Genomic DNA, 12650 nt, shown 5'->3' on the forward strand with positions numbered 1-12650 from the left:
CCACCAGGCCATACCTCAAACACCGTCTTGGCAGCGTAGCCCTGCACGTCATCCCGGTTGATAACAATCTGGATGACACGGTACCACACCTCCTCGCTAACATAATCGCCAGCAATGCGGATCAGGTTCAAGATGGTGTCCACGTACCAGGTGTAGTCCACTGCGTACTTCTCGGCCAGGATGGCGACCTTCAGCACCTGCAGGGGACGCAGGTTAGGGCAGCTGCCCATGGCCACTGGCAGGAACAGGGGCCAGCTATCACCCAAAGGCTGCGTTAGGGCTTCAGAAGGACCTGCACATTTCTGCAAAAGCTTGGGGTGCGTGGGAAGTTTCACCAGATTCTGTATGGAGGCCACAAGCCCAGAAGGCTTATGGTTCACTGACGTAACTGAGGAAAGCTGAGATGACGTCCAGAACATGCAGAAACGCTGGGTCAAGTGTGCAGAAGAACCAAGAGCCTTGCGGCAGCTGCAAACTACCCTCAAAGAAGCCCTGTGACTGTACCCAGGCCCCACCCAGGCCAGCTCCCACCAAGAGTCCTCTCCATCACCCCCAAGCCAGCACCTTGGAGCAGCAGCTCTGCCAGACGGCCCCACCCCAGGTCCCTGGTGGTCATTCTCCTCTCACAGTTTCCTCCTGGTCTAGTTAGCCTTTCTCATGGGCTCCCCCCAAACACCAGCATCCTGGGGCCCCCACATGTCTCTCCTATCACTCTCCATGGGAGGCCCACCTGCTCGTTTATCCACCATACCCACCGGACAGCTCTGTGGCTGTCCAAAGCCACTTGTCCCCCCAAGTCATCCTCTGCTTGTACTGAGTCCTCCCTGCACAGCATACTGCACCAGAACTGCAACCAGCAGCAGCAAGACTATGCCCCCAGAGCCCCTGCCTGGAGCCTGGACCACCTGTCCATCTGCTCTGCCCCAGCCCTCACCCCAAAACTGACTCCATGACACATCCAAAGCTTCATTCCAAAACACGCTGCCTTCGAGCCCAGCACTCGCCGGCAGCCGTGCACTCAGGGCCTCCCACCCCCACACTCACCCCCACCACATACACTGTGCTAAGCTGCCTCCCGCACCCCTCCACATGCTGCCACTTCTCCTGCCCTCCCAGGGGCCTCGACACCATCGTCCTCTCTTGACCAGGTCCCCAGGACCACTGCCTCCATCCATCCCCACCCACTGTCCTGCTTACAATCCCACCGAAAGCTCCATGTGGGAAGGGAATGAGCCGGGTCCAGGTCTGAACACCCAGCTTCTAGTGCAGCCGCAAACACACACTCTGAACACCTGGCAGGAGAACAGCGGAGTGCTCACGCTGGGGCTGAAAGACAGCATCCTCTCACTCTTTGTGTGACTAAAACTGATCGGACCGGCACCCGTTCACTCACTCAAAAGGGAGTCAGAGCAAACGCTGAGCTGATGAACACTTAGACCTTAAGTCCACACAAGCGTAATAAAATTTGCCACTTCTCCTCTAAAACACCCAGGGACGGCCAGTCAGCTTGGCTGGTTAGAACATGGTGTTAGGACACCAAGGTCGCAGGTTCAGATCCCTATACCAGCCAGCCGCCATCCAGAACAAGGATAAGGAATAACGTTCCAGTGACTGCTGTCCCCAGAGCCAACCCCACCTTACCACAGGGTTGGGATTGGCCACACTGTCCCAGGGAGGCTGGAAACAAACCCCTGGCCAAAGTCACCAGGCCCCTTGCCTGGCCATACTCCAAACAAGACACACCCAGCCCCCACTCTGCCCCAAAGCTCCTCCCCGCCCCCCACTCTCCTGGAGGGCCAGCAGTCCTACCTCCACTAGGAAGCCAACCCTGACCTCTCCTCTCGGGCAGGACTCAAGCTCCTCCCCAGAGTGCCTGGCCTCATTCCATAAACGACCCCATAACCCTGAGTGTCCCCTATGCACTACCAGCCTTTCCTTCCCACACCCGCCCACAGTAATCCCAAAACCAATTGCTGCTAGCTCAGACACCACCGCTCTACAAAGTGCCCAAGGAGGCTCAAGCTACACTTTGCTCTGCAAAAGGACACATAAGAAAATGCTTTTCATACGATGGAGAGGCGCTGTCTCAGCCTCAATGAGAGGCTGTGGTCCTGGCCAATGGTGGCAGCTGATGTCTGAACATAGAGCAGCACACCGTCCTCCCCACTTGGACTCTCCCATCCACCATCATACCGACCCTGAGAGGTGGCTGAGAAGCCGGCGCCAGGCCCAAGTGTGCGTCACAAGACAGCTCAGGCCTTCTCTGTGGGCCACGTGGCTGGCAAGTCTCTCCCCTTCAGTTCTGTGTTAATTCCGTCTTTTACACAATGAGGAAGCGTTTGCTGAACTTTAACAATTTCTCAGATGTGTGCACCTACTTGCAGATGGCAAGAGTGACAGTGAAACTAAGACTACCACCTAGACAACTATGGCTCAGATTTGTTCTTTCCTAGAGATGCCACGGAGATATGAGGAAAACATGCCAAGCAAGGAAGTATTAATTCAAGGGTTCAAAATCTAAGCACAATTAAATGGAATTTTCCCCACAGCAATCTGAATTAATGCTCACCTCAAAGACCTACAATGAAAGGCCAGAGAGCCAGGGACACATGCTAAGAGTGGACATTCTAGTTGTTCTGAGGTCTGAAAGACTCTACTGAATATGCTGATTAAAAAGCTGATGGAAAGGAATCTTTTATCCCGTGTGCAGTATTTTCTCAGTCAAGCCTGTTGAACAGAGTCACAGAGCACTAAGGAGATCCTTCAGGTGGGTGGAGGATACCAACATTAATAAAGCAAATGTATTTTACAGGGCCTGACTTTTTAGAGTTGCACATAAAAATGCTTAGCTTGGGAAAAACAGAAAACTTTCCCAGTACTAAAGTCTCTGCTGTAGATTAAAAAACACAGCAAAAATGCTTGCTCTAAGGGCAGTCATCCTTGGTGCAGCTAAAGCTAATGATGGGAAAGTATGTGAGCTAAAGGCTTCAAGGCTGCTGGTTGGGGGATGTTCCTCATCTCACCTTCAGTTGTTTCTTCAAGTTCTTAGTGAACTAAGTGTTGCCATGACAATTATCTCATTGTCCTTTTTGTAACCATCTGTGTTCCTTTTCTGCAACTTTCTTGCCTGGACAATAAAAACTGGGAGAAAACCTAATTCAGGGTTATTCCTGGGAATTCTTCTGTCTTGAAAGAATCAGTCCTAGGATTAACCCCTTCTGGGCCTCTCACTGCTCTGGAGAAATAGGCTTTGAGTAATCCTTTGCATCTCCGTCACCCAGGGAGAGGTGACAAGGTGAGACCCTGCCTGCAGCAGGTGATGACATGTGGCTGTAGAACTTACAATCTCCTCTCGGATGGAGTAGTCAGCCGTCTCCAGGTAGCTCAGCATCTCGGCCACAATCTGCTGGGCGCTGCTGCGGTCACACATGGCGTAAAGGAGGTCCACCGCCCGCTGCCGCACACTCACGTCCCGCTCCGTCTGGGGATGAGGCACATAGTAATTGGCTGCACAAGCAAAGCCCATGGACAGGTGTTGTCCACTGCAGTCCACGGTGCCACATGCTCCGTGGGAGCTGCTTCAGGCTGCCCTGTGGTCCTGACCAGGAGCCCTGCTGTCTTGATACATGTGCTAAGCCCCCTTCCTTGCTCTGTGCGTATCCAGGGAGCCCAACAGGCCCTGGCCACACAGAGCCCTTCATCCCCACTCACATGCCCCCCTCGCTCTCCACACTTGGACCAAACACACGGGCCTGGATGGCCTAGAACTGAGCTCTGTGACGCTCACAGTCACCCTACCTGCCTTACTGGATAGCTGCTCCAAGGACCACACTCCAGCCCAGCAGGTGGTCAGCAAGGTTCTGAAGCCCCACCCAGTGTGCTCTAACAAGACCCGCAGAGGCTTCCCAGCATAGGAGTCTGGGAAGCACTGGTGCAGTTTGTATAGAGGCTTCAGCTGGCTGCTGCCCCGTCGGTGGTGGCAAGCTACGTACACACCCGCCAAGGACAGAGGAGGCCCCAGCAACTGGGCACCAGCAACATGTAGGCGAGGGCTGGACGGACTACGGGAAATGACTGGAACAGACACCACAATCAGGACCAAGAGGAATTCAGAATACCAGAAAGCTAAATTACAAAACCCTTGTAGGGCCTCTCGTTCAAAACAGGACCCAAAATGTCTGAGTTCCACGCACACCGAGGGACAGAATCAGACCTGCTCTGCCACAGCCACGAGGCTGGGCCACACATGTGGGCTGCAGTTCCCCACATGCCGTCCGTTTCCTGACCCGCCTGCAGTGACAGCTAGGGTGCAGCAGACACAGCACATGCCTGACCGCACGGAGCAGCCTCGCAGGTCGCTCCAGAAACTTAAGATGGCAGACAATGAGAGCAGACAGCCTCGACTAGACTCTTCCAACTTGGGAATTTTAATACTTGAGAAAGGGGAATTTTCCTTGCAAATGGTGAGTTTTCTTGGAGATAAGAACAAAATATTGCAGCCTCGCAGGTCGCTCCAGAAACTTAAGATGGCAGACAATGAGAGCAGACAGCCTCGACTAGACTCTTCCAACTTGGGAATTTTAATCCTTGAGAAAGGGGAATTTTCCTTGCAAATGGTGAGTTTTCTTGGAGATAAGAACAAAATATTTTATCTTCCTACCAAAAAGAACCACTTCCAGTTGCTGAACTATTAGCTGGGACTCAGTGTGTGCAGGAGGCTCGCATGATCATCCTGCAGCCAGGAATAGAACCGCCTGGGACATGTGCAGTTGGCCCAATGGGGGGGCGAGGGCCTGGGGCAGCCGTGGCCAGAACCCCGCTCCACTGGCCAGATGGCATGGCCTCAAGACATGGTAGGACTTCACCACAGTGTGGGTGACCACTTCTTACCCAACTCCCATACCCACCCTGAGGAACGGCACCACCAGCACTGGATGATTGCTGAGGGGACTCGTCCGTATCACCAATGAGCACCACATACTCCCGACCTCCATATGAAGGCCCCCATGCCTGCATGGTGAGCGAGTGGACTCCAGGACAGAGCACTCACCTTCAGAGCATTGATAACGGTCTCAATGTGTGTTTTGACTGCCTCATGGGAGAACTCAGAGCTAGCCAGTGTGCACATGCTCTCCAGGGCCAGGTAGCGCAGGTTGGTCTCGCGGTGCTGCAGGAACTGGCCCAGCTGGTTACAGGCGCGGACAAGTAGGTTTGGCTCACTGCATGGATGGGAGAGAAGCAGGGTATAGTTTCCTCAGCACGTGTCACACAGGCCGGGGGACAGCAGGATGGCAGATGGCAAAGTCGCACCACAGTTACTATCACCACGTCACTAAAGGGAAACTTCAGGGGCCTCCTAAGACGTGGAGCCTTAAACTTAAATCCTGAGGTCAGTTTCACATCTACTCTGCTCATAACCACAATGAAAACCAGAAGCTCAAATGCCCAGTGGAGCTCTAATAATCACATCTGCAGAATTCCTCCAACTCCAAAGAGCTGACAAGAGAGGAGCCCACACAAGCCAACACGCCTGGCCTCAGCTCTGTACTGCACCAGCAGAGGCAGACACTCCACCTTCATCTGCCAGAGGCAGTCAGCCCAGCACAGTTGCATAGAGGCCCTGACAATGACAAGGCCAGGAAAAGGTCTGTGAACAGTGAAGGACCAATGACCAGAGAATTCAGGTTAATTCTTCACTTACTCTTTACCTTTTCATGATGTTGTTTCTCTTTAAATACATTTAATAAAGACAAAGGGTTTCACCTATGTTGGAAATTTCATTTTTAATACTCCCAACCCTGTTGAAGTGTCTCTCAGACTGAGTTTTTGTCACAGGAAACTATATTTTTAAAAAACACCGTGGTAGAAAATGACTGGTTTTAGCTAGCTGTAGAGAACATCTGTGCCAAGGCACTGTGTCTGCCACAGGCTGGCCTGCTCCACGTCATTGGGAGCCTGGTGGGTGTCAACAGCCCCACCTGTGAGGCACACTGTAGCTCTCACACCACGGGCAAGCCACATGCAGGGAGCACACTGTGGGATCTGAGAGAGGAGGCAGGGAAGCAGACCCTCCCAATGTCTACGTTACATCAAAAGACATGGTCAGCTCCACCAATTCCTCAGGATGACCTTGGGCAACACTGAGTGCGGCCCTGTGCCCCAGTGAAGCCAACAGGGCACATGCACCCACACACCCCCTTTCCTCTCCACATCATCACATGAGAAGTCAGGAGCAGATGCTCAGGGGAAACAGGAGAAGGCCCTCGGAAGATGAGACCCCAGCCTGCCAAGCAATGGGTGGGGAAATTCTGAGACCACAGTAAGGATGCCAGACCGGATAAGAGAGAAGAGGGATCTAGGGAGCACGTGGACAACTGGGAAGGACAGGGAGGCCACTCCAGAGTTTGTGGAATGGGTAAACCCTGACTGTTACACACTCGGTCTAATGCCAGGGAGAAGGAGGCAGGAACCTTCCACAGGCAGACAGCTCACCTGTCGTGGTGAATGATTAAGCTGATCGCCTCGAAGAGCACGGCATTCTTTGCATTCGAATGTTGGACTTTCTTTGACTTGGGTGGCTCCTGGGCTTTGTTCAGAATGGTCTCCAAGCACTCTGTCAGGCGGCCTCGAACTGCAGGGTCTTCTGGGCAACACAGAAAGTCATTGGCTGGGCTCTAGCAGCCCTCAGCCCCCCTGCCCCTAAGCTGCACCCCTCAGGGACAAGAAGCCCTCCTGACACACTGTCCAACTTGTGAACATTCTTAATACAGTCTATTCCTATTTGCACACAGGTAGGAGCATTTATAAAACTGTGTGAGAAAATGGTGGTAAGTACAGTGACCTCCCTTAACTCCAGCTTCGTTTTCCATGCTTTCAGTTACCCCTGCTCAACCACAGTCTAGTATTCATAAATAACTCATAAGCTTTAACGTGCATGCTGTTCTGAGTAGCAGGACAGAATCCATGCCTTCCTGCCTGGGATGTGAATCACCCCTTCATCCCACATGCCCACGGCGTGAACATTCCCCGCCCACCCATGAGGCACTTAGCACTTAGCAGCTGTCTCCACTACCAGCCAACTGCCACAGTGTCCACTGCTTATGCTCAAGTGACCCTGATTTTAACTTCATAACGACCCCAATGCACAAGAGCAGTGATGCTGGCGATTTGCATAAGTGCTTCCTTTAAGTGAAAATGTGAAAGCTCTCAACTCAATAGGGAAAGAAACATCACATGCCGGGGTTGCCGAACCTGCTATCTGTGAAACTGTGAGACAGGAAAAGAGATCTGTGCTGGTTTTGCTGTTATGCCTCAAGCAGCCCCAGTGCGTGGAAGTGTTCAGCTGAGATGGAAAAGGCACTGAATGTGTGGGTGGGACGCACGAGCAGAACACGCTCCAATAAAGGGCAATCGGGTTCAGCACTATACACAGTTTCAGGCATCTACTGGGGTCTTGGAAGGTGTACCCCACAGATAAGGGGAACCACTGTAACCCTATTCAAATGGTATAAGTAACACAGAACACATTTGCTGAGAAATAGATTATATAAGTGAAGAAAAAATAAAATCTCAGAGACATGAACAAAACACATAATAAAAATGTTTGAGGGAAAAGGGGACAAAAGATTTTTTTCTCTACCAACTATTACCAAAAGAAATAGAGAAAATGTTGTAAATAGAAATAAGGAGAGAAGAAAAAATTTTAAACTCCTACTTGAACCAGAAGAAAAGAAACAATGAAAAAGAGTAAGAAACCAATAAAAATACCAGAACATCAGAAATAATTCATGCAACATGTCTACCAAAAATACAACACCACATCCAGACTGCTGCAGCCAGCCATTCAGGATAGAGATAGTGTCCTGCCGAATCTTGTGGGGGTCAGACACAGAGGGCTCCACTGGAAACTGCACTGTACAAACTTTAACACTGAGACACGATGGGTGAGAGGGGTGGAGATTCCACAAACCCTATCACAGCAGAAATGGCCAAGAGGGCAAAAGAAACTCCAGACCAAAAGGGGGAGGAGGATAATGAAATTCACAAGGGTGGGCAAGTGGAAGGGGCCTGGGTCTGCGTCCCCCTAGACCTCAGAAGGAGTTAGGCCAGACATTCTAAGGAGGCAGGTCCAGTCCAACAGAAAGATCTGTTGCAGCCACTGGCCGAGAATGGGCTGCACCAGGCGGGGGCAGGGGCGTGAGGCCCCTCCCCCACTGACTCTGTGGCTGGCTGTGCAGTTCAATATGGTCAGCGTTTCTACTTCAGTTAAAAAGATTTACATATGAAGTTACTTAACTTTAACAAAGAAGATCCTATAAAAAAATCAATAAATGAATTAGATAAATAAATTAGATTGAAATTAAAGGTTAGAAAAACAGAGCAATCTTTTTAGAGGGTAACTTAAAATATCTGACAAAAAAAAATTTTGTGTGTGTGCTGGCTAGCACAGGGATTGAACCCTAGACCTTGGTGTCAGCAGCAAGTTAACTGAGCTAACAGGCCAGAATAAAATTTTAATACATATTCTTCAACCAAGAAATTCTATTTCTAGGTACTTTATCTTAGGAGTTGAATGTAATGTTTTCGGATGAAACATGAACATAAAGATATCTTTGACGTGTATATTAAGGGTATATAGATTATTAGAATTTTAGGATATAAAATTTCTGGTGGCTTCAAGTTTTATTTTAAAAGATTGTCTCAAAAAAAAAAAAAAAAACTGGGGCCAGCCCGTGGCTCACTCGGGAGAGTGTGGTGCTGATAACACCAAGGCCACGGGTTCGGATCCCATATAGGGATGGCCGGTTAACTCACTGGGTGATCGTGGTGCTGACAACACCAAGTCAAGGGTTAAGATCCCCTTACCAGTCATCTTTAAAAAAAAAAAAACTGCACAGATCTGTTATTATAAAAGCACAGATAAATCTAAATCTTAAAAAAATTGTGAGTTCTCTAATAACGATGCGAGACGGGGCCAACAGAAGGACCCATGAAACAAGAACCGGGCAAGTCACGCACTTCTCATAACAGAACTCAATCCCCTCTGGCCAGGTGCCGTTACCTGGGGGCGGGTAGCACTGTAGCAACCGCAGAAGCTTGACTGACAGCCAGGGAGCTGGGACAAAGTAGTACGTATAATCCTGCAGATCAGTTGATGCAGATGTCACGATCTGGAAGATAACAGGAGGTGGTGAGACGCCATCCAGCAAGGACCCCACTGAGGGGACCCAGAGAAAGCCATGTTCGTTCCTTAGGTCACACCTTAACTGGAAAAACAGTTCTGCTTAGTGTGCTAGGAACATTTAATGCTGTCACCTATCTCGTAGAGATAGTACAGCATGGACATGGCAGTCAGTGGGCGGTACTCACTATGCTCTAAAGCGCACACGCAGGTCAAGACTGCACACCAGCAACAGCTGAAGAGCCACCACCTCTTGGTACGGAATACCTCCATTTCCCTACCCTCTCCTCCTCCCCCTCCTCCTGCTCTGCAACATCTTAGAATGTAAAAAAAAATAAGAAATGAATTAATTTTTTTTTAAAAAACTGCCTAATACATGGTCAAATGATTTTTGACAAGGATGCTGAGAACATTCATTAGGGGAAGGACTGTCTCTTCAACAAAAGTGCTGGGAAAACTGGGTAGCCACATGCAAAAGAGTAGAGCTGGACCTCTACCTCACACCACATACGTAATAACTCAAACTGTATCAAAGACCTAATGTAAGACCCAAAACAACAAAACTCTTAGAAGAAAGAAAACACAGGGTAAAAGCTTCAGGACACTGGATTTGGGGATGATTGCTTGGATATGACACCAAAGGCACACACAACAAAAGAAAAAAAATAGAAAACTGGCACATCAAAAGACACTATCAGGTCAAGGGTTCCAATCCTGGTACCAGCCACAAAAAATAAAAACAAAAAAATGATCAATAGAGTTAAAAGGCAACCCACAGAATAGGAGAAAAAATTTTCAAATCATATATCTGATAAGAGATTAACATCCTGAACTCCTAAAACTCAACAACAAGAAAATAATCAGGGCTGCCTGGTTAGCTCACTTGGTAGAGAGTGGTGCTGATAACACTGAAGTCAAAGGCTTGGATGCCTGTATCAGCCAGCTGCCCGAAAAATCCAAAAACCAAAAAACAGTCAAACTAATTGAAAAATGGGAGAAAAACTTGAATAACATTTCTCCAAAGAAGATATACAATGGCCAGGAAGCACATGAAAAGACATTCAACATAACTAATCATTAGGGAAACAAAAATCAAAACCACAATGAGATACCACCTCATACCTAGGATGGCTACTATCAAAAACCAGAAAATAACGAGTGTTGGAGAGGATGTGGAGAAACTGGAGCCTTGTGCACTGCTGGTGAGAATGTACAATGGTACAGCCACTGTGGAAGACAGTGTGGCAGTTCCTCAAAAAATTAAAGATACTACCACATGATGTAGCAATTCTACTTCTGGGACTCGGAGAAGGCTGGCTCGTTGGCTCAGCTGGTTAGCATGCCACCTTGTGGCACCAAAGGTCAAGGGTTCAGATCTCCATACTGGCCAGCCACAAAAAAGAAAAAACAAAGAAAGAAAACAGGGACTCAAAGAGATATTTGGACACCCAGGCCCAGGTTCACAGCAGCATTATTCACAACTGCCAAAAAGTAGCAGCAGCCTATGTGTCCACGAACGGATGAAGTGATAAGCAAAATGGCCTACAGTAGAGATCACTGTGCTGAGTGCAACAAGCCAGTCACAAAAAGACAAATGCTGTGTGATTCCTCCCCTGTGAGGAACCTGGAGTCGTCAAATTCAGAGAGACAGAGAGTAAACTGGTGTTTGTCAGGGGCTGGGGAGAGAGAGAAATGCGGAGCTGGTGTTTAATGGGGACAGAGCTTCAGTCTGGGAAGATGAAAGAATTCTGGAGATGGATGGTGGCGATGGCTGCACAACAATGTGAATGTGCTTAATGCCACTGATCTGTGCACTTAAAAATGGTTAAGATGATAAATTTTATGTCTGTGGATTTTAAGCATAGTAAAAAAAATTGAAAAAAATCAGTTTTATAAACATACAGAAATGAAAAATAAAAATTTTAAGGTATTGAGACTAGCATTTTAAAAATAAAATATATAAAAATAAATCTAACAAAATATAAACAGAACCTCTATTCAAAAAGTTACCCCAAAAAAGTTATAAAACGTTACAGAGAAAAACTAAAGACTATCTAAATATATGAGATATATAATGTCCATGGATTGTAAATTGAAAGACTCTATAGTAAAGATTTTAATTCTCTTGAAACCGATCTACAGATTAAAAGCAATCCCAACCAAAATCCCAACAGGATTTTAGGGGCAGGAAAAAAGGTGTGAGGACTCGCTCTCCGTGACATCCGACTTCTGCTGAAACTCCAGTAACTGAGACCATGTGTCGCTGGTGCAGGGACACACACAGAGACTGACAGAGGTGCAAGCCAGGCCACAACAGGTGGCACTGCAGGCAGAGTGGGCCCTTAACTACAGCACCAGGACAGGGGGATGTCTCCTGCACACACAGACACCAGTGCCGGGTAGGCTTTCAATCTTGGTGTGAGACCTCAGAAGAGGGAAAGACTCCATGAAAAGGCCACCAAAAGCACCGATCACAAAGGAGAGGATGAGTGAGCCTAACAACATCAAAGTGCAGAACTTCTGGCCATGGGACACATCACTGAGAGAGCAGCACGCCAAATGACAGAGTGAGCAAGGCTTTAAACACAAATTAGGCTGAACCATATAAAGTTGCCATTTCTGAAAACCAATAATGGTTAAATGTTGGCAATTGGTATGATCCAAGTTAATATAACCAACATAGTACTCATCTAAAATGTACAAAGAATTTCTATAAAACCACAAAAAAGACAACCCTGTAGAAAAATAGGCAGAAGACTTAGGCACTTCACAAAAAAAGAAATCCAAATAGCCAATCAACACGCTAAGTTGCTCACCCTCATTGATAATCAGGAAGATGAAGATTTAAATCACAATGAGATCACTACTATATATCCATATACTATTTATCCATATCCATTATATACTATTTAAATCACTACTATATATCCAGAATGGTGAACATCTAAGACACCACCACTGCCTGCGGGCCAAGGCGTGGAGCAGTGGAACTTGTCCACACTGCTAGCAGCTATGCCAGCTGGAAGCTGCAGCACTGCCTCCTCAGTGGAAGCACTGCCACTGTGACCCACGATGCCCCCTCTAGGATGTGCCACCAGCACTGCAGGAGCATGTAAACAAGAGACATCCTAAGACTGATCACAGCAAGTTACAACAGCCCCAGAGTGTACAGGAGTGTGTTTAACAACAGACAATGGATAAACAGTGTTCACTTGAATTCTATACAGCATCAAAAACACATGAATGACAGGGGCCGGCCCAGTGGCGCACTGGATAGTGCGCCGCTTGGGAAGTGTGGCGGCGCTCCCGCCCAAGGGTTCGGATCCCACATACAGACCGGTTCCCGCACACTGGCTGAGCGAGGCGCGGGAGCAGCGCCGAGGGTTGCAATCCCGTTGCCGGTCCCCGGTCCGGTGCGGGGGCGACACTGAGGGTTGCAATCCGTTGCCGGACACGGAAAAAGACAAAA

The 12650-nt window shown here is 48.6% G+C and overlaps 1 protein-coding gene across 1 annotated transcript in view; it reads right to left on the reverse strand.

The window, feature by feature from the left end:
* The window catches only part of AP2A2 (adaptor-related protein complex 2, alpha 2 subunit), a 61875-nt gene that overhangs the window by 19406 nt on the left and 29819 nt on the right, over positions 1 to 12650 (reverse strand). Inside the window, exons 6-10 of the mRNA XM_008589317.1 lie at positions 9062 to 9170; positions 6493 to 6640; positions 5051 to 5219; positions 3344 to 3481; positions 15 to 197 (exon numbers count right to left, since the gene is read on the reverse strand). Coding sequence (XP_008587539.1) covers positions 15 to 197; positions 3344 to 3481; positions 5051 to 5219; positions 6493 to 6640; positions 9062 to 9170 — 747 coding nt within the window. The remainder of the gene's footprint in view (positions 1 to 14; positions 198 to 3343; positions 3482 to 5050; positions 5220 to 6492; positions 6641 to 9061; positions 9171 to 12650) is intronic.

Source organism: Galeopterus variegatus, unplaced genomic scaffold (assembly GCF_000696425.1).
Source record: "Galeopterus variegatus unplaced genomic scaffold, G_variegatus-3.0.2 Scaffold5373, whole genome shotgun sequence".
Lineage (NCBI taxonomy): Eukaryota > Metazoa > Chordata > Mammalia > Dermoptera > Cynocephalidae > Galeopterus > Galeopterus variegatus.